This window comes from Meles meles, chromosome 18 (genome assembly GCF_922984935.1).
Source record: "Meles meles chromosome 18, mMelMel3.1 paternal haplotype, whole genome shotgun sequence".
Lineage (NCBI taxonomy): Eukaryota > Metazoa > Chordata > Mammalia > Carnivora > Mustelidae > Meles > Meles meles.
In genome coordinates this window covers 26,480,739-26,501,472 of record NC_060083.1, presented here as the reverse complement: position 1 = coordinate 26,501,472, position 20,734 = coordinate 26,480,739, and the positions used below count along the sequence as shown (strand labels likewise).

Genomic DNA, 20,734 nt, shown 5'->3' with positions numbered 1-20,734 from the left:
TCCACCACAGATCCCTGATGACCACCACCTCCTGGATCACCAGCAGTTGCCCTCCCCCAGAGAGGGTCCAGCGCTGGTCCTCTGAGTATGCATGTGATCAGAGCCTAGAGCCAGCACAGCCCCAACCCACCAGCATCCCTGTAGCCAGTGCTTGCCCTCCCCCCAGGAAACACTAAATAGAAAAGCTCAATCCTAGAACATGCATGAAATTGCCTTAGAACTGCTAACCCATGACACTAAGGAAACTAAAAAAATAACTTGAGTATATGTGTTTACGGTCTCTTTTTTAATTTAGTATGAGGATATTTAGTCAAAATACTGTGTCTAAGAATTACTTATGCTACTTTTTCTGTCCCCTTTCAGTGTAGTTATGTTAATTATTTCAAATACAGTCGGAGTGGGGTGCGAATAATTTTACCAGATTATAAAACACCCTATAGAAGTATATATAAATAGAAGTAGATACAAATATAGTACAGTTATAGGTATAGATATGAAATAAAAAATAGGATAAAACCAACCCAAACAGAATGAAAGCAGAAAAAAATAAACCCATTTCAAACGACTATTAAAACCATATCAAAAACAGGAGAAAAACTAAGCCAAGTAGGTCTTCAACATAGAATTTGACTTTGTGCCCTCAGGTTTTACATTTAACTGCAAAAATTGTATTTTTTCTTGTTCATGTTTTCTACAGTGGAATGAGTTATCAATTCTGAAACTACTTTATGTATATTCTACAATTGTGGATAATAAGAGCCAGGTTTCTTACTGTTGTAGGAGGGAACTTCAAATATGTAAAGAGGAAGGGTTAGAATGACCCTGTGTGCTGAACTAGGACTGGAGGCATGCTTGTAAACTCATGATTCTGAGATGATGGGTACATAAGAAGATAGACAGATGATAGGTATATTAGATAGATGATAGACAGGTAGAAGATACATGATAGTTTGATGGTAGATAGATACATGATAGATGATAGATAGATAGAGATAGAGATAGATAGAGAGGTGTGTATATATGTGTTATGCACATATGTATATGTGTTATGTGTATATGTATTATGTGTTATGCATTTCTTAGCTCTGTCTACCTAGAAACAATGACAACTCAATGGCAACAAACACATTTATCATCCAGAAATCAGTTTTGAGATATCAGGAAGGACTTTACACCTCAGGTCTGAAGTGAGAAGGGGAGGAAGTAGTTATTAAAGCACAGAGAGATAGAGAGATGGAGAGAGAGATGTGCAAAGACATGCAAAGATGGCTGCTTGGAGGAGCTGTGATTTTTATATAAGGATGCAGCAGCTACCAGTCAGTATTTTTAGGAATAAATTCTCCAACCTCACTTTTCCCTGCCTCTAATCTCTGCTGCACCTCTCTACTGGCTAAACCCAACCAGAAGACAGAGGATAAGGCAGCCCATTGGTGAGTTCATACTGATCAATTCCCAGAGCAGGGTGGAAAAGAGAGAAACATCTGGAGAAGTAAAGGAAACTGTCCATCCGGCATACCACCCAATGTTATCTAATGGAACCCTGGGTTTAGTGTTAAAGATGTAGTCCTCCCTGTTAACAAAAGTGATATAGGAAATAAAAATAAGACATAGTTGCTGGGGTGCCTGGGTGGCTCAGTGGGTTAAAGCCTCTGCCTTCTGCTCAGGTCATGATCAGGGTCCTGGGATCGAGCCCCACATTGGGTTCTCTGCTCATCGGGGAGCTTGCTTCTCTTCCTCTCTCCCTCTGCATGTCTCTCTGCCTACTTGTGATCTCTGTCAAATAAATAAATAAAATCTTTTTTTAAAAAGGGAGATAGTTGCTCTTTGTAACAGCTGAAGGCAGATAAAATTATGAGCTGTATATCTAATTAAAGCTGTGGTTCACTTGATCAACTACGATAAGATTTTAAGCTGAGAAAATGCACAAAATATCTATCTTATTCTCTTTTCTAGTGTAAAAGCTTATATGAAAATTTTCAGCTGTATTTTTTTCCATTATCACTTAAGTATTAAAATGTCCTTGAAAAGAAATTTTTTCCAGATACTTGGGTTCAAGGATGATTTTTATATCCTATAGAATGAAATCTTCAACTCATAAGGGTCTGTCATGCATGTTAAACCAATGGCTTCAATTATTAGTTACAGAATTATCTGAATTATGTTTTTTTTCAAGTTTGCACCTAATATCTGGAATTCTATGTAATACGTGCTTCCTTTGACAGTTATAAGAACCTTGGGATAAAACTCATTTCCCTTTCCATTTAAAGTTAAAATAGGGAAAACTTCTTTCCCAGTTGATGAAAATCCAGAGATGGAGGTTTGGGGAGAGTGGTGTGCCTAGAGAGGGTGTGGATCCTCCATGCCCTGTCCCCTTACTTTGCCTTGTACATCTCTTCCATCTGGCTATTTCTGGGTTATATGCTTTATAATAACTTGCAATCTGAAATTATGTAAAATGAAAGGAAAAAGGAGAGAAGTCAAGGTGAAAGGAAAAATTAGTGTATTATTGTATTAATTCTATCATCTTTCATGGGAGCATCTAGCCTAGATTGTGGTTAGTATTTTGGACTCTGTTCATCCCTTGACAGATGACTAGGAGGAGGAACCCTCAACAAAGAAAAGAACCAGAGAGAATGTCCTTTGCCACAGAACTAATGGATATGGAAAGCAAGATGTCAGAGATAGTATTTGGGATAGCAATCATGAAGTCAGTAACTAGGCTCGAGAAAAGCATTAGTGACAATATAGAATCTGTAAGGGCAGACATGAGAACTGATCAGGCCAAACTTAAAAATGCTATGAATTAGATGCAGTCCAAATTGGATACTCTAACAGCCAGGATAAATGAGGCAGCAGAGAGAATAAGTGATCTAGAAGATAAGCTGATAGAAATGAAGGAAGATGAAGAAAATAAGAATAGGCAGTTAGTAGTCTATGAAAATATATTTAGAGAGCTCAATGATGCCATGAAACATTCCAATGTCAGAATTATTGGGATCCCCAAAGGGGTGGAGAGAAAAAGAAGACAGAAGGTATGTTTGAGCAAATCATGCCTGAGAACTTCCTTAATTTGGGGAAGGAAAGAAGCATTCATGTCCAGGAGGCAGAGAGGAACCCTCCCCAAATCAATAAAAATAGATCAATGCCCCAACATATGATAGTGAAGCTTGTAAATCTTACAGCCAAGAAAGCAATCCTGAGAGCGGCTGGGGGAAGAGACTTCTTACAAATGAAGAGACAAATATCAGAATAACATCAGACTTATCCACAGAAACCTGGAAAGCCAGAAAGGGTTGGTAAGATACATTCAGGGTACTAAATGAGAAGAACATGCAGCCAAGAATACTTTATCCAACAAGGCTGTCATTTGGAACAGAGGGAGAGATAAAGAGATTTCAGGACAGGCAGAAACTGGAAGAATATGTGACCACAAAGCCAGCCGTGAAAGAAATATGAAGGGGGATTCTGTAACTGAAGAGAGATCCCAAAAGTAATATAGACCAGAAAGTAACAGAGACAGTTTACAGAAACAGGGACTTTATAGGCAATACAATGGTATTAAATTCTTATCTTTCAATAGTTACTCTGAATGTAAATGGGCTGAATGCTCCCATGAAAGGGTTTCAGATTGGATAAAAAAAAGCAGGACCCATCCATATGCTGTCTACAAGAGACTCATTTTGAACCCAAAGATACCTCCAGATTGAAACTGGGGGGATGGAGAACATTTTACCATGATAATGGACCTCAGAAGAAAGCTAGGGTAGCAACCCTTTATCAGACAAATTAGATTTTAACCCAAAGAGATGTAGAGGGACACTATATTATACTTAAATGGTCTATCAAACAAGAAGAACTAACAATTGTAAAAATCTATGACCCCAACTTGGGAACAGCCAATTATATAAACCCATTAATAACCAAAATAAAGAAACATATTTGTAATAATACATTAATAGTAGGAGACCTCAACACTCCACTCACAGCAATGGACAGATCATCTAAGCAGAATATCAATGAAGAAACAAGAGCTTTGAATGGCACATTGGACCAGATGGATTTCATGGATATGCACAGAACATTCCATCCTAAAACTACAGAACCCTCATTCTTCCCAAGTTCATATGGAATGTTCTCCAGAATAGACCACATACTGGGTCACAAATCATGTCTCAACCAATACCAAAAGATTGAGATTATCTCCTTCATATTTTCAGATCACAATACTGTGAAACTGGAACTCAACTACAAGAAGAAATTTGGAAGGAACTCAAACACTTGGAAGTTAAAGAGCATCCTGCAAAAGAATGATTGGGTCAACCAGAAAATTAAAGAAGAACTTAAACAACTCATTGAAACTAAGGAGAATGAAAACACATCAGTCCAAAACCTGTGGGATACTGCAAACCTGGTCCTAAAAATGAAATAGCCATCCCAGCCTTTTTCAAAAAATTAGAAAAATTCCAAATGCACTAACTAACCTTACACCTAAAAACCTGGAGGAAGAACATCAAATACAGGCTAAAACAAGCAGGGGAAGAGAAATAATAAAGATTAGAGCAGAAATCAATGAAACAGAAACTAGAAGAACATTAAACAGATCAATGAAACTACAAGCTGGTCCTTTGAAAGAATTAATAAGATCAATAAACCTCTGGCCAGAATATCCAAAAGAAAAGATAAAGGACCCAAATTAATAAAATCATGAATGAAAGAAGAGGGGTCACAAGTAACACTAACGAAATAGAAACAATTATTAGAAATTATTACCAGCAACTGTATGTCAACAAATTAAGCAATCTAGAAGAAATGGATGCACTCCTGGAAACTTATAATCTACCAAAACTGAAATAGGAAGAAATAGACGACCTGAACAGACCAATAACCAGCAAGGAAATTGAAGCAATAATAAAAATAACCTCCCCAAAAAACAAGAGTTCACAGCCAGATGGCTTCCCAGGGGAATTCTAACAAACATTTAAAGAAGAAATAATACCTATTCTTCTGAAGATATTTCAAAAGTAGAAATGGGAGGAAAACTTCCAAACTTGTTCTATGAGGCAAGCATTGCCCCAATCCCAAAACGAGATGAAGACCCCATCAAAAAGGAGAATTACAGGCCAATATCTATGATGAACATGAATGCCAAAATACTCAACAAGATCCTATCCAATAGGATCCAACAGTACATTAAAAGGATTATTCACATGACCAGCTGGGATTTATTCCCGGGACACAAAGGTGGTTCAACATTCACAAATCAATCAACATGATAGAGCATATTAATAAAAGAAGAGACAAGAACCATAAGATCCTCATAACTGATACAGAAAAAAAGCATTTGACAAAATACAACATCCTTTCCTAATTAAAACTCTCCAAGTTGTAGGGATAGAGGGAATATACCTCAATATCATAAAAGCCATCTATGAAAAGTCCACGTGAGTATCAGTATCAATGGGGAAAAACTGAGAGCTTTTTCTTTAGAGTCAGGAACATGACAGAGATACCCACTCTCACCATTATTGTTCAAAGTAGTACTAGAAATTCTTGCTTCAGCAATCAGACAGCAAAAAGAAATAAATAACAACATTCAAATTGGCAAAGAAGAAATAAAACTCTCTTTCTCTTTGCAGAATGACATGATACATTGTGTGTATCATGACTCCACCCCCAAGTTACTAGCACTCATCTGACAATTCAGCAACATGGCAAGATACAAAATCAATGAAGAGAAATCAGCTGCATTTCTATACACTAACAATGTAACTGATGAAAGAGAAATAAAGAAGTCAATCCTATTTACAATAGCACTGCCCCCCCCCCAAAATGAGATACCTAGGAATAAACTTAATAAAAGTGTTAAAGGATCTATACTCTTGAAACTACAGAATACTTACAAAAGAAATGTAAGAAGACACAGGTGGAAAAACATTCCATGCTCATTGATTGGAAAAATAAACTTTGCTAAAAAGTCTACACTACCCAGAACAATCTATACTTTCAGTATAATCTCTACCAAAATACACTGACATTTTTCACAGAGCTGGAATAAACAATCCTAAAATTTGTATGGAACCTGGAAAGACCCTAAATCACCAGGGGAAAGTTGAAAAAGAAAAACAAAGCTGGTGGCATCAAAATCCCTGACTTCAAGCTATATTACAAAACTGTGATCATCAAGACAGCATGGTACTGGCACAAAAACAGACATATAGATCAATAGAACAGAATAGAGACTCTAGAAATGGACCCTCAACTCTCTGGTCAACTAATTTTAGACAAAGCAGGAAAGAACATCCAATGGGATAAAAGACAGTCTTTTCAACAAATGGTGCTGGGAAAATTGGAAGCCACATGCAGAAGAATGAAACTGGACCACTCTCTTACACTGTACACAAACTCAAAATGGTTGACAGATCTCAATGTGAGACAGGAATTCATCAAAATCCTAGAGGAGAACATAGGCAGTAACCTCTTTGACAATGGCCATAGTAACTTCTTTCAAGACACGTCTCTAAAGGCAAGGGAGAGAAAAGCAAAAATAAACTCCTGGGACTTCATCAAGATAAAAATCCTCTGCACAGCAAAGGAAACAGTCAACAAAATTAAGAGGCAACCCATGGAATGGGAGAGGATATTTGTAAATGACATTACAGATAAAGGACTGGTATCCAGAATCCATAAAGAACTTCTCAAATTCAACACCCCCCCAAAACCCAAATAACCCAGTCAAGAAATGGGCAAAAGACATGAACAGACAATTCCCCAAAAAGACATACAAATGGCTATAACAGACACATGGAAAAGTTCTCAATGTCACTAACCATCAGGGAAATACAAATCAAAACCACAATGAAATACCACCTTACACCAGTTAGAATGGCAAAAATTAACAAGACAGGAAACAACGTGTGTTGGTGAGGATGTGGAGAAAGGGGAACCCTCTTCCACTGTTAGTAGAAATGCAAGCTGGTGTAACCACTCTGGAAAACAGTATGGATGTTCCTCAAGACATCAAAAATAGGGCTACCCTAGGACCCAGCAATTGCACTACTAGGTATTTATGTATTTATCCCAAAGACACATATGTAGTGAAAAGAAGGGACACCTGCATCTCAATGTTCATAGCAGAAATGTCCACAGTAGTCAAACTGTGGAAGGAGACAAGATGTCCTCCAACAGAAGAATGGATAAAGAAAATGTGGTCCATATATACAAATATTACTCAACCTTCAGGATGAATACGTATCATTTGCATCAACATGGATGGAACTGGAGGGCATGATGCTAAGTGAAATCAGTTAAGCAGAGAAAGACAATTACCATATGGTTTTACTCATATGTGGAACATAAGTTCCATAGTGCAGAGGACCACAGGGGAAGTGAGGGAAAACTGAATGGGATGAAATCAGAGAGGGAGACAAACTATGAGAGACTCTACTCCAGGAAACAAACTGAGAGTTACAGAAGGGAGAGTGTTGGGGAATGAGGTAACTGGGTAATGGATATTGAGAAGGGCACATGATGGTATGACCACTGGGTGTTATATACAACTAATAAATTGTTGAACACTACACCAAAATTAATGATGTACTATATGTTGGATATAATAAAAAATAAAGTAATTAAAAAATAAAGTTAGAATAGGTATCTAACTCTGGGAGATTTCTTCTTTTAAACTGAAAATATGCAAATCTGAATCTTTTTCTTTAATATCATATAGACCACAGCTGATTTGAGTTGATACAGTGACTTCTACTTTTTTTATTCTGCTAGGAGATATCTCTTTAAGTAGTAGATACTTATACCTTCATTTTTCTGTTTATAAAGTCAAGAACAAAACAATGACTTAACACAAGAATCAGAATGTGTTTTGTTTCCTGCATTCATTCCCAGTATTCAAATACGTGGTCTTGCTAAATTATGCAGATTTAAAATGCTGGTTACTCACAATAATTAAATTTGTGCTGACAAAATGTTATTTTTTAAAAAGTATTTTCAATATATTCATTTAGTCTCATAAACATATTTACAACAGGAATAACCTAACTGGGTATAGAATTTTGAGTTAAAAAATATTTATCCTAAAACTCTGATAATACTTCAGTATTTTATGCCATCAGTATATTGTAGGGGAAAGTCTAAAGCAAGTTTGAATTTCTATTTCTTTTTAAGAAATCTGTTACTCCCTGGCACTGAAATTTTCATTCAAAAAAATTTTTTTTCTTCTGTCAAAAAAATATATATCACTAGGATACATCTAGGGATATTTACATTAATATTCTCCAGAGTATGGTTGGAATTTCATTTTGGGTTCTCTACAATATTACATTTTGGTGCAACTTTTAACTGTTGCTTGGGTTCTATTTGTTGGGTTTTCTTCCCTCTGGAACAACTATTGTTCTTAAATCAGAATTCCACATTCTTTTCAACACCCAACATTTCTCTTCTTTTTTATTGTTTTAAACTCATTTTTTCATTTTAAGTGTTTGTTTTAATTCCAGCTAATTTACATTATCATTTTAAACTCCTTTTTAAAATCTTCATCTGGAAAGACTTCTGAAGTCTGTTCTCTATATTACTGTTTGTCTGATGTCAATTCCACATAAAGTCACTTAAAATCTTATTTTTTTTGTTCTTAATCATTACTGTTTGTTTTTTCTATATCAGTTTCATTTTGATCTAAATTTGTTTCTGACTTATACTATATGTTCTCATGTGTTAACATGGAAAAAAATTAATTCATAAAAATTTTGTTTCCTTTCTTACACTGTTTGCAGGTGTGTGTGTGTGTGTGTGTGTTTTATGGTATGTAAGATGTTGCTCTCTGTCCTACTCTGCAAATACATTTCATAAATCATTCCTTTTAAAAAAAGTGTTTAAATGAGATGAGATTTTCTCAAGCCTGGATTTGCCAACAAACACCTCAATTTACCTTCTTTCACCATCCAGAGGTTTTTCTCTTTGTGGGGAGGAGACAGTCAAGGATTCTTTTGTAAGTTAATGAAAGTCACTGTCCACAGTTAATATTTGCAAATATTTTGTAATAAATATCATTTTCTTCATAGTTCTCTCCAATACCATTGCATAATCCCTTGCCTCTCGTGGATTCCCAGTTTAAAAAAAAAAAAAAGGTAGAAGTAGCAAGAGAATCTGGAAAGCAAGTCAGCATCAAAATGGTGATTACAAGGAAGAAATATTATCATGACATGTCATAGTATCTGAGTCTGGGAATCCCAAGTCTTGGACACTGGAGCATGACCCTAACATAAGACAATAACAACAGATCACTGAATCGCATGACTTGAAACATGTCTAGAGCAAAGTGTGGTGAAGCAGTGTTGTACTAACACCTGTAGTAGATGTGCACAGTCTGGTGGAAGATTTTAGAGAGGCATCCAACAACTACAGGAGTAGATCAGGACTTCATAAAGTAACAGTTAACACTGATTGGACCTCTTACCTAAGTTCTATCTGCTAGGCTCTCCTAAAGACACTTAAGATATTAATTCATTTGAACTAAACTCACAGAAAGTTTATGAGCATATTAGTAGTATTGTAGGGTAGTATTAACAGTATTGGTGCTCTTATTTTAAAGGTGAGAAAGTATTTTTAATAACTGTCCAGGGTCAGTTACACCCAGTAAGAGAGAGATATCTGGCCAGAGCTCAGTCTTCACCACAACCTTCTAAGAAAGGAAGTGACCTCTCTGCCACAGAGGGTGCTAAGTTATAGAACAATTACCATTAAGCAGACCTTTTATAAAGGTAACACACACATGAAGCTGACCAGATAAACATCTAAGTCCCATCCATCTCTACAAATGCATCAGCATGCTAGATAAAGAATGTATAACACCTACACTAACTGTCCTCAAGGCAAATCCTAGAGGAAAGATGAAATAGATTTCTTTTTTCCCACACACTTAACACCACAAAGTTTTCAGAGTAGTCTGGAAGAATGACCAGCTATAGCACAGGCCTTGTATCCCAAGGGGTGGTTTCAAGTTTGTGTTGAACAGTAGGGGGGCCCACATTTCAACAAAGGGGTTAGAATAAGTCAGCCCAGGGCTTGGGTCATAGAGACGCATTCTGCCTGATACCACCTTACCTATCTTTTCTCCAGAAGAGAACTATGAGAAAGATTACCCTTGAGAGCAACTGTGTCCCCTCAGGAGACAAGTATAAGAGTGTGTCAACAGTCTCAGTGATTATTTGGATTTAGGTCTGAATGAACACCTTGGGGAGTCAGTTTTTAAAACATTATAACCTGGTGAATATTCATAATTTTCTTGATGATATAACATATCCTTCTTCCTTGAAGAAGAAATTGGAGTCCTCATCTTCAGGCTCCATCCAGAACAGCTCCTGCTTCATTTTTGCCCACACATGGGAAACTAGGGGCTTCCCTTTACAAGACATCCCAGCCCTTCTCCACCCCAGGAACAGAAGATTCACAATCCAGCATACCTGGCCCCAAATGAAGGCTAACAAACACTAGATGCTGACTAGAAGAGGAGTGAAGGCCACTAGCTCAAGACCCTTCCTGACAGCATCTCAGCTGTCTCCACAGTGAAGAACCCAACTCCTGTAAATCTTGAAGAGTCCATGACAGTGACATTAAAGGATACAGAGCCAACAACTGCACTACCTGTGTGTGCTAGCTCCTTTGACACTCACAAAACCCTCAGAGGTAAGGAGAATTATTTTGTCATTTTATCAGATGAAAAAATGGTGAATTGAATTGTCCAGAGTCACACAGATAGGTAGGACTCACACTTTGGCTCTGGAATTAGACTCTCAAGGTTTGGTAGACAAAAGGGAGAAAGTTGGGGAGGGTAGGCAAGAATTCCTACCCTCTGACAAGGGTTATCTATGGGCTTTTGTCTATGAAAATAGGATCAGGAAGAAGAGTTTCTGTTGGTTTTGCCAGGTCTGAGCCTTTTCTGACTCCTGAAAGTGTGTGTGTGTGGGTGTGTGTTTGCGTGTGTGGACTTGCCGGAGTCCATCATCTCCTAGAAGAGCTACAGAGCCACCCTGTACTCCCACACTCAAGGGTGTTGGCAAAGAGGCCCCTTCAGAAAACTGTGTCAAAGCACCAATGGCCTGAACTATCAGGGATACTCAAATCACTTAGAGGACTTTTGTTGGCTTTGTCTGCTACCCCTGATGCCAGAGAGGGGAGGCATTCTGTCTTGTGTATCCTGAAAGACTGTCCCCAGCACCATCATAGGCTGGAATTCTCAGAGCACAAACCCTTCCAGAAAGAGTCATTAGTGGTCAGCATTGCCTAGAAGCCTGGTGTCTTTCCAGGAAACTCAAGGCTGTCACTGCCTCTGGATTCATGTTGCTGCATGTCCTGCTTCTCTTCTGGGGAGGAGAAGATACTGTCTGTCACCTCTTCGTCCTGGGCTTTTGCAAGAATCATCTCTCCTCATGATCACCTCCAACATCTTGCTCTGTGCTTCTACATCCTCAGTCCCTGACTGCTCAATACCCCTCTCCTTGGTTTCCTGTTTCTTTTGTTCCTGCAGTGATTAGACCAGTCTCATCCTTTTCTGGTGCTGTTTTTCTTACATTCTTTCACTTTCTAATTTTATCTCCTTGTGATTGTCTCTGTGTACCAGATTGTCACTCCAAAATGTTGTCCTATTGATCAGTCACTTTATTTATATGTCCATATACCTACATTTACATTAAACAAAATATGCATATGCCTGTATCACAAAGAGTTAGTGTGGCCTACATCCGCTATACTAATCCTACCCTCCCAATGAATATAGAACAAAGTGTTTGCACTAGTTCAAATTCCTCCACATATGAACCCACACATCTTTTCCAGATTGATTCTCCTGCTTTAATCTGGTGCTCCTAATAAAGGTATATAACTCATTTGCCCTGAAGTACTCCTCTAATGTATACTTTGTCTTTGCAATTTTCTCCATAAGGAAATGAGACTTTTATCTGTTAGATGATGCTAAATAGTGAATTAGTTGAAGACATGTGTACAATCACATTTTTATATTATAAATATAATTTGGAGTCCAGTAAGCAGATGTCTCTATAAAGAAGCCTGCCTGAAAAAGGAATAACATAGGTAAGAAATGTCATGGTAGCTAGAAAGATTGAGGCATATTCACGGAATGACTACACAGACTGTAATATGTTTAATGTTTAATGGTTAATGGTTAATGGGTAATGGCTGGTGTTGAGGAAACCCTGCAGAGAGCAAATACTGCAGCTGAAAGAATGGTGGAGCAACATAGCTGAGGAAACAGAAGAGAATAATAATGAGAGTATATGGGATGCATGGACACTTTTCTTCTGAATCTTTGATGAGGAAAATGAAAAGGATGGGAGTAGGTATATGGAAATGATGTCCAGGGCAAATATGAGGAAATATTACCTCTCTCACCCCAGAGATAACTGCTGTTCAACAATGGGTAATGTATTCCCACTCAAGATGTATGTACTTTACCTGCATATACATGTATTATTTTATGTGTTAAAATTTACATGTATGGTGTGATTCACCAAATATCTTATGGTAACTTTTTTTTTTTCCATCACATTGTGGTTTTAAAAATTGTTCCATGCAAGACACTTGGGTGGTTCAGCTGGTTAGGCATCCAACTGTCGATTTCAGCTCAGGTCATGACCTCAGGGCTGTGGGATCAAGCCCAATGTCAGACTCCACACACAATGTGGAGTCTGCTTGTCCCTCTCTCTCTGTTCCTCCACCCTGTGCACTTGCTCTCTCTATTCTCTAAAATAAATTAATTTTTAAAAAAAGAAATGTCTTTTCAATAAAAAAAAAATTGCTCCATGGGCATACATTTAGTTCAGCTGTTGAACAATATTAACAAGCAAATGTGGTAGGGGCACTTGGGTGGCCCAGTTGGTTAAGTGTCTGCCTTCAGCTCAGGTCATGATCTCAGGGTCCTGGGATCGAGTCCCATGCCCTACTCAACATGGAGTCTACTTCTCCTTCTGTCCCTCCCCCAACTCATGCTCTCCCTCTCTCCCAAATAAATAAAATCTTTAAAGGAAAAAAAAAAAGCAAATGTTGTAAATAACTTATCTGTTACTAGATTTTCTCTATGACAATATACAAATATGTTCTTGAACACATAATCCTCTAGGATATAATCAAGAATTGGAAGTGCTAGTTAACTAAAGGTGTAAGAGTTATTAGCTTTCCTAGATACAGGATAACTGTTGTCCACATGATAAAATGAATTTTTCTTTCCTAATAGTTGGAATTGTCAGACTTTAGGGTTGCTCCACGACAAAGGATGGTAATTGAATTTTATTTTAATTTGACTGAACATCTTTTATTTTGGTTATTGTGCATTCCACTTTCTCCTTCTATTACTTGCTGATTCAAGCCTTCTCTCCCATTACTTCCTACTAGGTTTTTGCTCTTTTTCCTCTTAGTGTGTAGGAATTTTCTTTATTCTGAACATGGATCCCTTATTGACATGTGTGTATCATATACTTCTTCCAGTCCATGACTTATCTTCCTTTGTTCTCTATAGTGTCTGTTTCATACAAATGTTTTAAGTTTAAGGTTGTCAAATTTTATATGTTCTATCATATGTTGAACATTTTGTGCTGGACTAAGAAATCAGTTCCTACCCTGATATCATAAATATATTCCTTCTAAAGTTGGTGACATTTTGCTTTCCATAATCAATCCTCTAGGACTCATTTTCCATGTTATTTGTTATGTATAGCATCCAGTTGTTCCAGCCTTCCTTACCAACAGTCAGCCCAGCCACTCCCTACCTGATTTTGAACCAACCATCTTATCTACCAATTACTAAGAAATACTTAATCTGTGTCTAGGCTTTCTGGTCTGTTACACAGATTTGTCAGTCCCTATGCCAGAGCTAATCCACTATATGAAGTACCAGGGGTGGGATGCCTGGGTGGCTTAATCAGTTAAGTGCTTGACTCTTGGTTTCAGCTCAGGTCTTGTTCTCCTGGGTCATGAAATTGACCCCTGAGCCAGACTACTCTCAGTGGGGATTCTGTTTGAAGACTCGCTCCCTCTGCCCTGCTGCTCACTCTCTCTCTCAAAAATAAACAAATCTTTGAAGTACCAGAGGAAGTAATTTTCATACCTACAGGGCAGTACTCTTTCCTTTTGCTTTTCCTCTAATTGTTTCAGGTCTTCTTCACTCTTTGTTCTCCTGTGTGAATGGTTGGGTCATATTACTAAGGCCCATTGTTAAAAGAAATCTGTCGAGTTTTGACAGGAATTGCAACAAATCATAAATTAATGGAACAGAATTGACATATTTAAAACATTGAATCTCCACAAACATTGCTTATGTCTACATATTCTTCTTTTCCTTCAGCAAAGTTTTACAATTTTTGAATCCCAACGTGGACCTCGTTTATTAGAGTTATTTCTAGATTTCTTAAATTTTCTGTTCATATTGGGAATAGGAATCTTTCTAAAATAATATTTTGCAATGCATTTTTTTTTGTTGTTTCACACAAAACTTTTTTATTGAGCAGGTAGACACACACGTGGATTTTCTTACCTACTCTAATATACAAAGAAAAAAATTCTGAAATCCCTTGGTATAGGTAAAAACCTATGGTAATATGGTAGAGAGAAGTGAACCAGATGACCACACATGATGGAGTCAGATAACCTATGTTTGAATGGAGTCTCTCCCACTTTATTGCTCTATTACCAGCTTTATTACTGTAAGTGAGTAATTTCTTATATTATAAAAGAGTTACAGTACCTCCCTCATGTAGTTGTTTTGAGGACTAAGTGTGATAACGTGTATAAAATACTTAGCAAAATATCTGCAATCAGGTTAGCAACACATCGTATGTAACAGAGCAGTGCGGTTATTTTTATTGTTGGCTTCTGAATGGAACTGTTAACTTGCTAACCCTTATTCTGTTTCTTCCTCCTAAAATGAGTCAGACTTACGTTCAAATGGCTGCATTTCTCAGAGAGAAGAATTGCAATGCATTTTTAAAGTGTACTAACAATATTGGCTTTTCAACACTGGCTTACATCAAATAAATTTTCTGAAATTTTGTAGTTTGTATAGGGAGTCTCTCATGGATTTCTTTAGACAATCATTTTCTGTGAACTCTTTCAATTTTGTTCTTTCTCTTCCAATTCTTATATGGCAATAATTTCTTCTAGTGTCCTCTTCACAAATAGGACCACATTTCAAGTTTATGCTGAAGGCGCAATATAAATTCCCTGCTATATGTGGATAAGTGGCCACATCTCCCAGATGTACCACAACATCAGCTCTGACCCACAACTTCTTCTGAGTTCTTTTTCTTTCTTTACCTCTGTAATACCATTTCTTTCTTTTAGATTTGGATATATATATTTCTTTTCCTTTAATAACTAGTATAGATTGTCTATGTGGGTTTTTTTTAAAGATTTTATTTATTCATTTGACAGAGAAAGAGAGAGATCATAAGCAGGCAGAGAGGCAGACAGAGAGAGAAAGGGAGGGAAGCAGGCTCCCCGCCGAGCAGAGAGCCTGATGTGGGGCCCGATCCCAGGACCCCGAGACCACGACCCGAGCTGAAGGCAGAGGCGCAACCCACTGAGCCACCCAGGTGCCCCAGATTGTCTATGTGTTTTAATAGGGATTTGACGTATCAATATCAGCTAAGTCTGTCATATTGTCAACACGGTCTCTGTAATGCTCTACTTCTCTACCATTTCAGATAACCATAGTTTCTGAGACACCCCATTTATTGAACCATCACAACTCTGAAATAACATGATTCTGTGTACACAGGGTAAAGGGCATTTAAGAGAAAAAAATCAAATTTGTTTACGTGAAGAGATGAAAAAGAACAACATTTTTAGGGGAAGATAATTTTACCTGCTTTCCCTTACCTACCATATAATTTCAGTGTGTACTATAGGAGACACTGAGAATTAGTAATTAACTTAATTACAGATAGATTGAATTACTGAGGTCAAGATCTCTTTAGAAAACTAAATGAATTACTGGGGAGCCTGGGCAGCTCCGTTAGTTAAGCATCTGTCTTTGGCTCAGGTCATGATGTCAGGGTCCTGGGATTGAGCTCAGGGTCTGGCTCCATGCTCAGTGGGGAGTCTGCTTCTCCCCCTTCTTCTGCTTCTCCCTGCCCCTGCTCACTCACTCTCTCACTCTCTCTCTCTCTGTCTCAAATAAATAAATAAACATTAAAAAAAAAAAACAAAACTTTGTGAATTACTTAGTATGTCTGGGCTACAGTAACAAATACATGTAAAATATGTAACAGTTTAGGCAGAATAAAGTTCTATCTATTATATAGTGGCACTAGTGGATGTGCATGGTGATGAGTGAATGAATGAAGAGTACTGGAGACACAGGCTCATGGCATCATATGATCCACCATCCCCTTTAGCCTCCAGGCCATTTGCATCCAGCTGGCCCAAGGAGACAGAGAATTTGGAGAAAGAGCAGAACTGGAATATATAGATTGGCTAGAACTCAGTCACATGCCACACTTCAGTGTAAGGGAGGCTGGAGTATGTAGTCTAGCCCAGTCTCCAGGAAGAAGAGCACAAAGTGGATTTGGGTAATATTGTAGTAGTCTCTGACACACTTAGTATGCCTCAGAATTCAGATGAATGAAAGGAGGGAAACTTCAGTCAAGAAACTAGGGAGCACTACAATATTTCAGGTAGGAATTGATGGTGGTCAAAGCTAAAGCACTAAAACAATAAGTAGAAAACTTATATATGAATTATTTAAAATAAAGAATCAACAAGATCAGATGTAGAGGCGAGGGATAACCTAAGTGACAATACCTGGTAGCATCCTCCGTGTGAGAAGCCATGAAACAAACCTGGTTATAGTCAAACTACTGAATGCAAATGTATTGGTGCATAAAATAATATTCCAAGTAATCTCCTTAAGGGAGATTAAAAATAAAAAGATAGGGTTCTTTTTCTCAAGTATTCTATTGTCTACTCAAGAAAGATGTGCAGAGGATGAGGTTCAGTCAGACATGTTGGTGGGATGACTGGTCATGGAAATTAGAAGAAAAGATCTGGTCTATACATAGAGACCTAGAGTCTACAAGCAGGGGATGAAGCCACAATGGAATTGGATGAGTCATTAGAGGAAATAATTTAAAAATGGGAAGAGAAGATCAAAGAGAAAAATATGATACCACAAATTTAAGGGTTTGGAATAAAGATGAAACATATTGAAGGAAGTAGTAAATGTCTACTTTCAAAATAGGAGAGTAAACACCCAATTCTTCCTTTGCTACGATCTAAGCCCAGTAGTCTTAAAATTTATAATCTTCCATGCCAGTTCAGACAGACACCAGTTACCTCCTAGCTCTGGGTTCATTCTCAGTCTAGTCAGTGGAAAAATTTCTGATTGTTCACAGTATTTTTGTACTAACCACTCCTTCCACTGGAGAGATTTTTTCAAAGACTCCAGAACATTGTCCTTTCATTTCCATGTGTAATAAAACTAGTATGTGATTCTGCAATCTCCATTAAGTTGTAAGGTGCTACAGAGCAGAGACTATATCATATATGACTAAATGGATAAATAAACTGTTTTTCACATGTTTATAATTTTTCTGCAAAGCTTAACAACATGGAAATTAGGTACACTGACAAACAGGGAATTCCACCACAATTTATTGGATTTAGCACACCTAAGTATAAACACAAAAATCAGAGGGGTCAAAAGAGGTGATTTTGGAAGACCATTACACACAGCAACTTTACTAATAATTCTGGATTCCTCTCCTCTTTCTGCTGAAGGATCCATGAGAGGATGAGAGGAGACAACGAGTCCTTTACCCTTGGTTTCATTCTCCTGGGAGTCAGTGGTCAACAGCAACAGGAAGACTTCTTCTTCATCCTCTTCCTGTTCATTTACCCCATCACACTGATTGGAAACCTGCTCATCATCTTGGCCATTCAGTCTGATATTCGCCTTCACAACCCCATGTATTTTTTCCTTGCCAATCTCTCCTTTGTTGACATCCTCTTCTCCTCTGTAACCATCCCTAAAATGCTAGCCAACCATATCTTAGGCAGCAAAGCCATCTCCTTTAGGGGATGCCTAACACAGATGTGTTTCATGATTGGCATGGCTAACACAGATAGCTACATCCTGGCTGTGATGGCGTATGATCGTACTGTGGCCATCAGCCGCCCACTTCATTACACAACAATTATGAGCCCACGGATATGTGTCTTCCTAGTTGTTGGATCTTGGGTGGTTGGAAATACCAATGCCCTTTCCCACACTCTGCTCACAGCTCGTCTGTCCTTCTGTGGCAGCAAGGAAGTAACCAACTTTTATTGTGACATTACCTCTTTACTCAAGCTATCATGTTCTGACACCCACTTTAATGTGAAGATGATGTACCTAGGGGTTAGTGTTTTCTCCGTGCCATTACTATGCATCATCATCTCCTATGTCCAGGTCCTTTCCACAGTCTTGCAGGTTCCATCCACCAAGGGTGTGCTCAAAGCCTTCTCTACCTGTGGTTCCCACATCACAGTTGTTTCTCTGTATTATGGGACAGTCATGGGCATGTATTTCCGCCCTCTGTCTAGCTACAGCCTAAAGGATGCAGTGATAACTGTGATGTATATTGCAGTGACCCCAATGTTAAATCCTTTCATTTATAGTCTGAGAAACCGAGACATGAAAGCTGCCCTGGGGAAACTCTTCAGCACGACTCTCCTCATAAACAGTGTGAGATCATTGAAGAGTTAATTTGAGTCACCAATTAGGATGCACTTGGAATCCAGCCCTAATATCCTCCCCCTCCAAGAAGCAACCTTTTTCTCCCAGGCCAAGGCCATTCAAGTCTTCAGACTTCCATTTGATCTTGTCAGGTTCCAGAGTAGGAGTGGTGTCAGCAATATGTAGCTTCACCCTTTCAGACATCAGGTATAATTGAGTAAGAGTCAATATTATCTTTGACTATCACTTTTTGTTAGGAGTCTCTTTCTAGGTTTTTATGTAATATTGAATTCCCTCATTACGTAATTCATTTATTCATTCTCTTAATCTCACTTATTCCACCTTCTCTCCTTCTTTGCCCTGACACTTTCATCTTTGGAAGGAGCATTAACTTTAGTCTTGTCCACTTGTAGGCAACAATGCCTGTCTAACTAGTCCCTCCCTATCAGTCCACTTTATTCAGATAAGGCAAGGTTACATAAGTACAGATCTAGAACATCCTTCCTCATCCCCTGTTCCCCAGATCCACCAGAAAAAAACAGTGGGAACACACCATTAGCCCTTCTCATGTTCATGTTGAGTGTGAGCACACCCTTGGGAAGCCAGCCCTTCATACATCATCTCCACCCATTTCAGACCACCAATGTTTTAATTGCCAGTTCCAATTTTCTATCAAGCTAGTACTCTAAAGAGGATATCTGTCTGCTTACTGCTGGACATTGTGGGCTATAAAATGTGCTACTTGCTGTGAAGAAATGATGGACAGCCACCCAAAATGGTGCAATAGCTTCTCTTCTGGTTCTTTTACACCCTTTGAGTTTCTGCATCTACCACCAGGTGAGGAAAGCCTAGTCCAGAGAAAGTGTCTACTCCTGTTAGGACCCAAGTGTTGGCCCCTAGGGCTACCGACATCAGTCTCACTTGTCAGCTGAAGTCAGGGCCTTCCCCTCAGAGCAGATGCTGTGGAGCCATCTGTAGTCTCTATCTCTTTTGCTAGAAGACAGAACAGCTCTTATTGGCATTTTGTGCCTTACAAAGTGTAAGAAAAATATGTCTAGATTCAGGCCACCTCTACATTATTATAGGACTCTATGTCTACTCATTTCATAGACCCAGGTGGCCACCTCAAGTGAGCACTTCAGGATATCTACTTGCCCATTCCAATATCCTTCCAAACTTGGAAGTAAGTTCTTCTGATGGGCTTTCAACTCATCCTACTTCAATGCATTCCTCAAATTCCCACTGTGATTACTATAGTGCTGTGCCTGATATGAAGATCTTTTTAACAGGACAGCTTGCCATTGTCCTTCTGCTGGGCCACATATATCTAGGCAATTGGTCACTGCCCATGAGTCAGTAAAAGCCTAAATTTTTAGGCTTTTACCACTGTGCAGTCAGTGTCATATTCTGAATCTATAGCTATTGCAAATTTTTAACCTTTAGCTATATGTGGCTGTAGAACCCTTGAAATGTGCTGAGTAAATTGAAATGTGTTGTGAATGTAAACTACACTCTGGATTTTGATGATGATAAAATATCAACAATATTTTAAAATATTGATTGCATGTTGAAATGACAATAATTTGGACATATTGGGTTAATTAAATATATTACCAAAAATATTTTCACGTGTTTCTTTTTCCTTTTTTCTCCAGGTTTATTGCTCATCTATTCAAAAAACCAACCCTTCTTTCACTGGTCTTCTATTATTTTTTGGTCTCTATTTCATTTATTTCTGCTCTGATCTTCTTTGCTTCTTTCCTTCTGTTCGGCTTAGTGTATTCCTCTTTTTTTGTTCCATGAGGTATAAAATTAAGCTGTTTAATTGACATTTTTATTTTCTCTTAACATATTATTGGTATAAACTTCTCTCTACAAGTGCTTTTGCAGCATCCCATGGGTTTTGATATATTGTATTTCTATTTCCACTCATTTTCAGCATTTTTTTCTTTTCCCAGATATTAATTTTTATTTTTAAAAATTTTTTATTTTTTTATTAAC

The 20,734-nt window shown here is 38.0% G+C and overlaps 1 protein-coding gene across 1 annotated transcript; it reads left to right on the top strand.

Moving 5' to 3' along the window:
• Positions 1 to 17,809: 17,809 nt before the first annotated feature.
• LOC123930030 (olfactory receptor 1A1-like) lies at positions 17,810 to 18,763 on the top strand. Its single transcript, XM_045986245.1, has one exon. It carries the CDS (start codon positions 17,810 to 17,812, stop codon positions 18,761 to 18,763), a length of 954 nt encoding a protein of 317 aa, XP_045842201.1.
• The last annotated feature ends 1,971 nt before the right edge of the window (positions 18,764 to 20,734 follow it).

Coding starts and splice junctions, on each gene's coding strand:
- LOC123930030 (XM_045986245.1), top strand. CDS start 17,810: ATGAGAGGAGACAACGAGTCCTTTACCCTTGGTTTCATTCTCCTGGGA.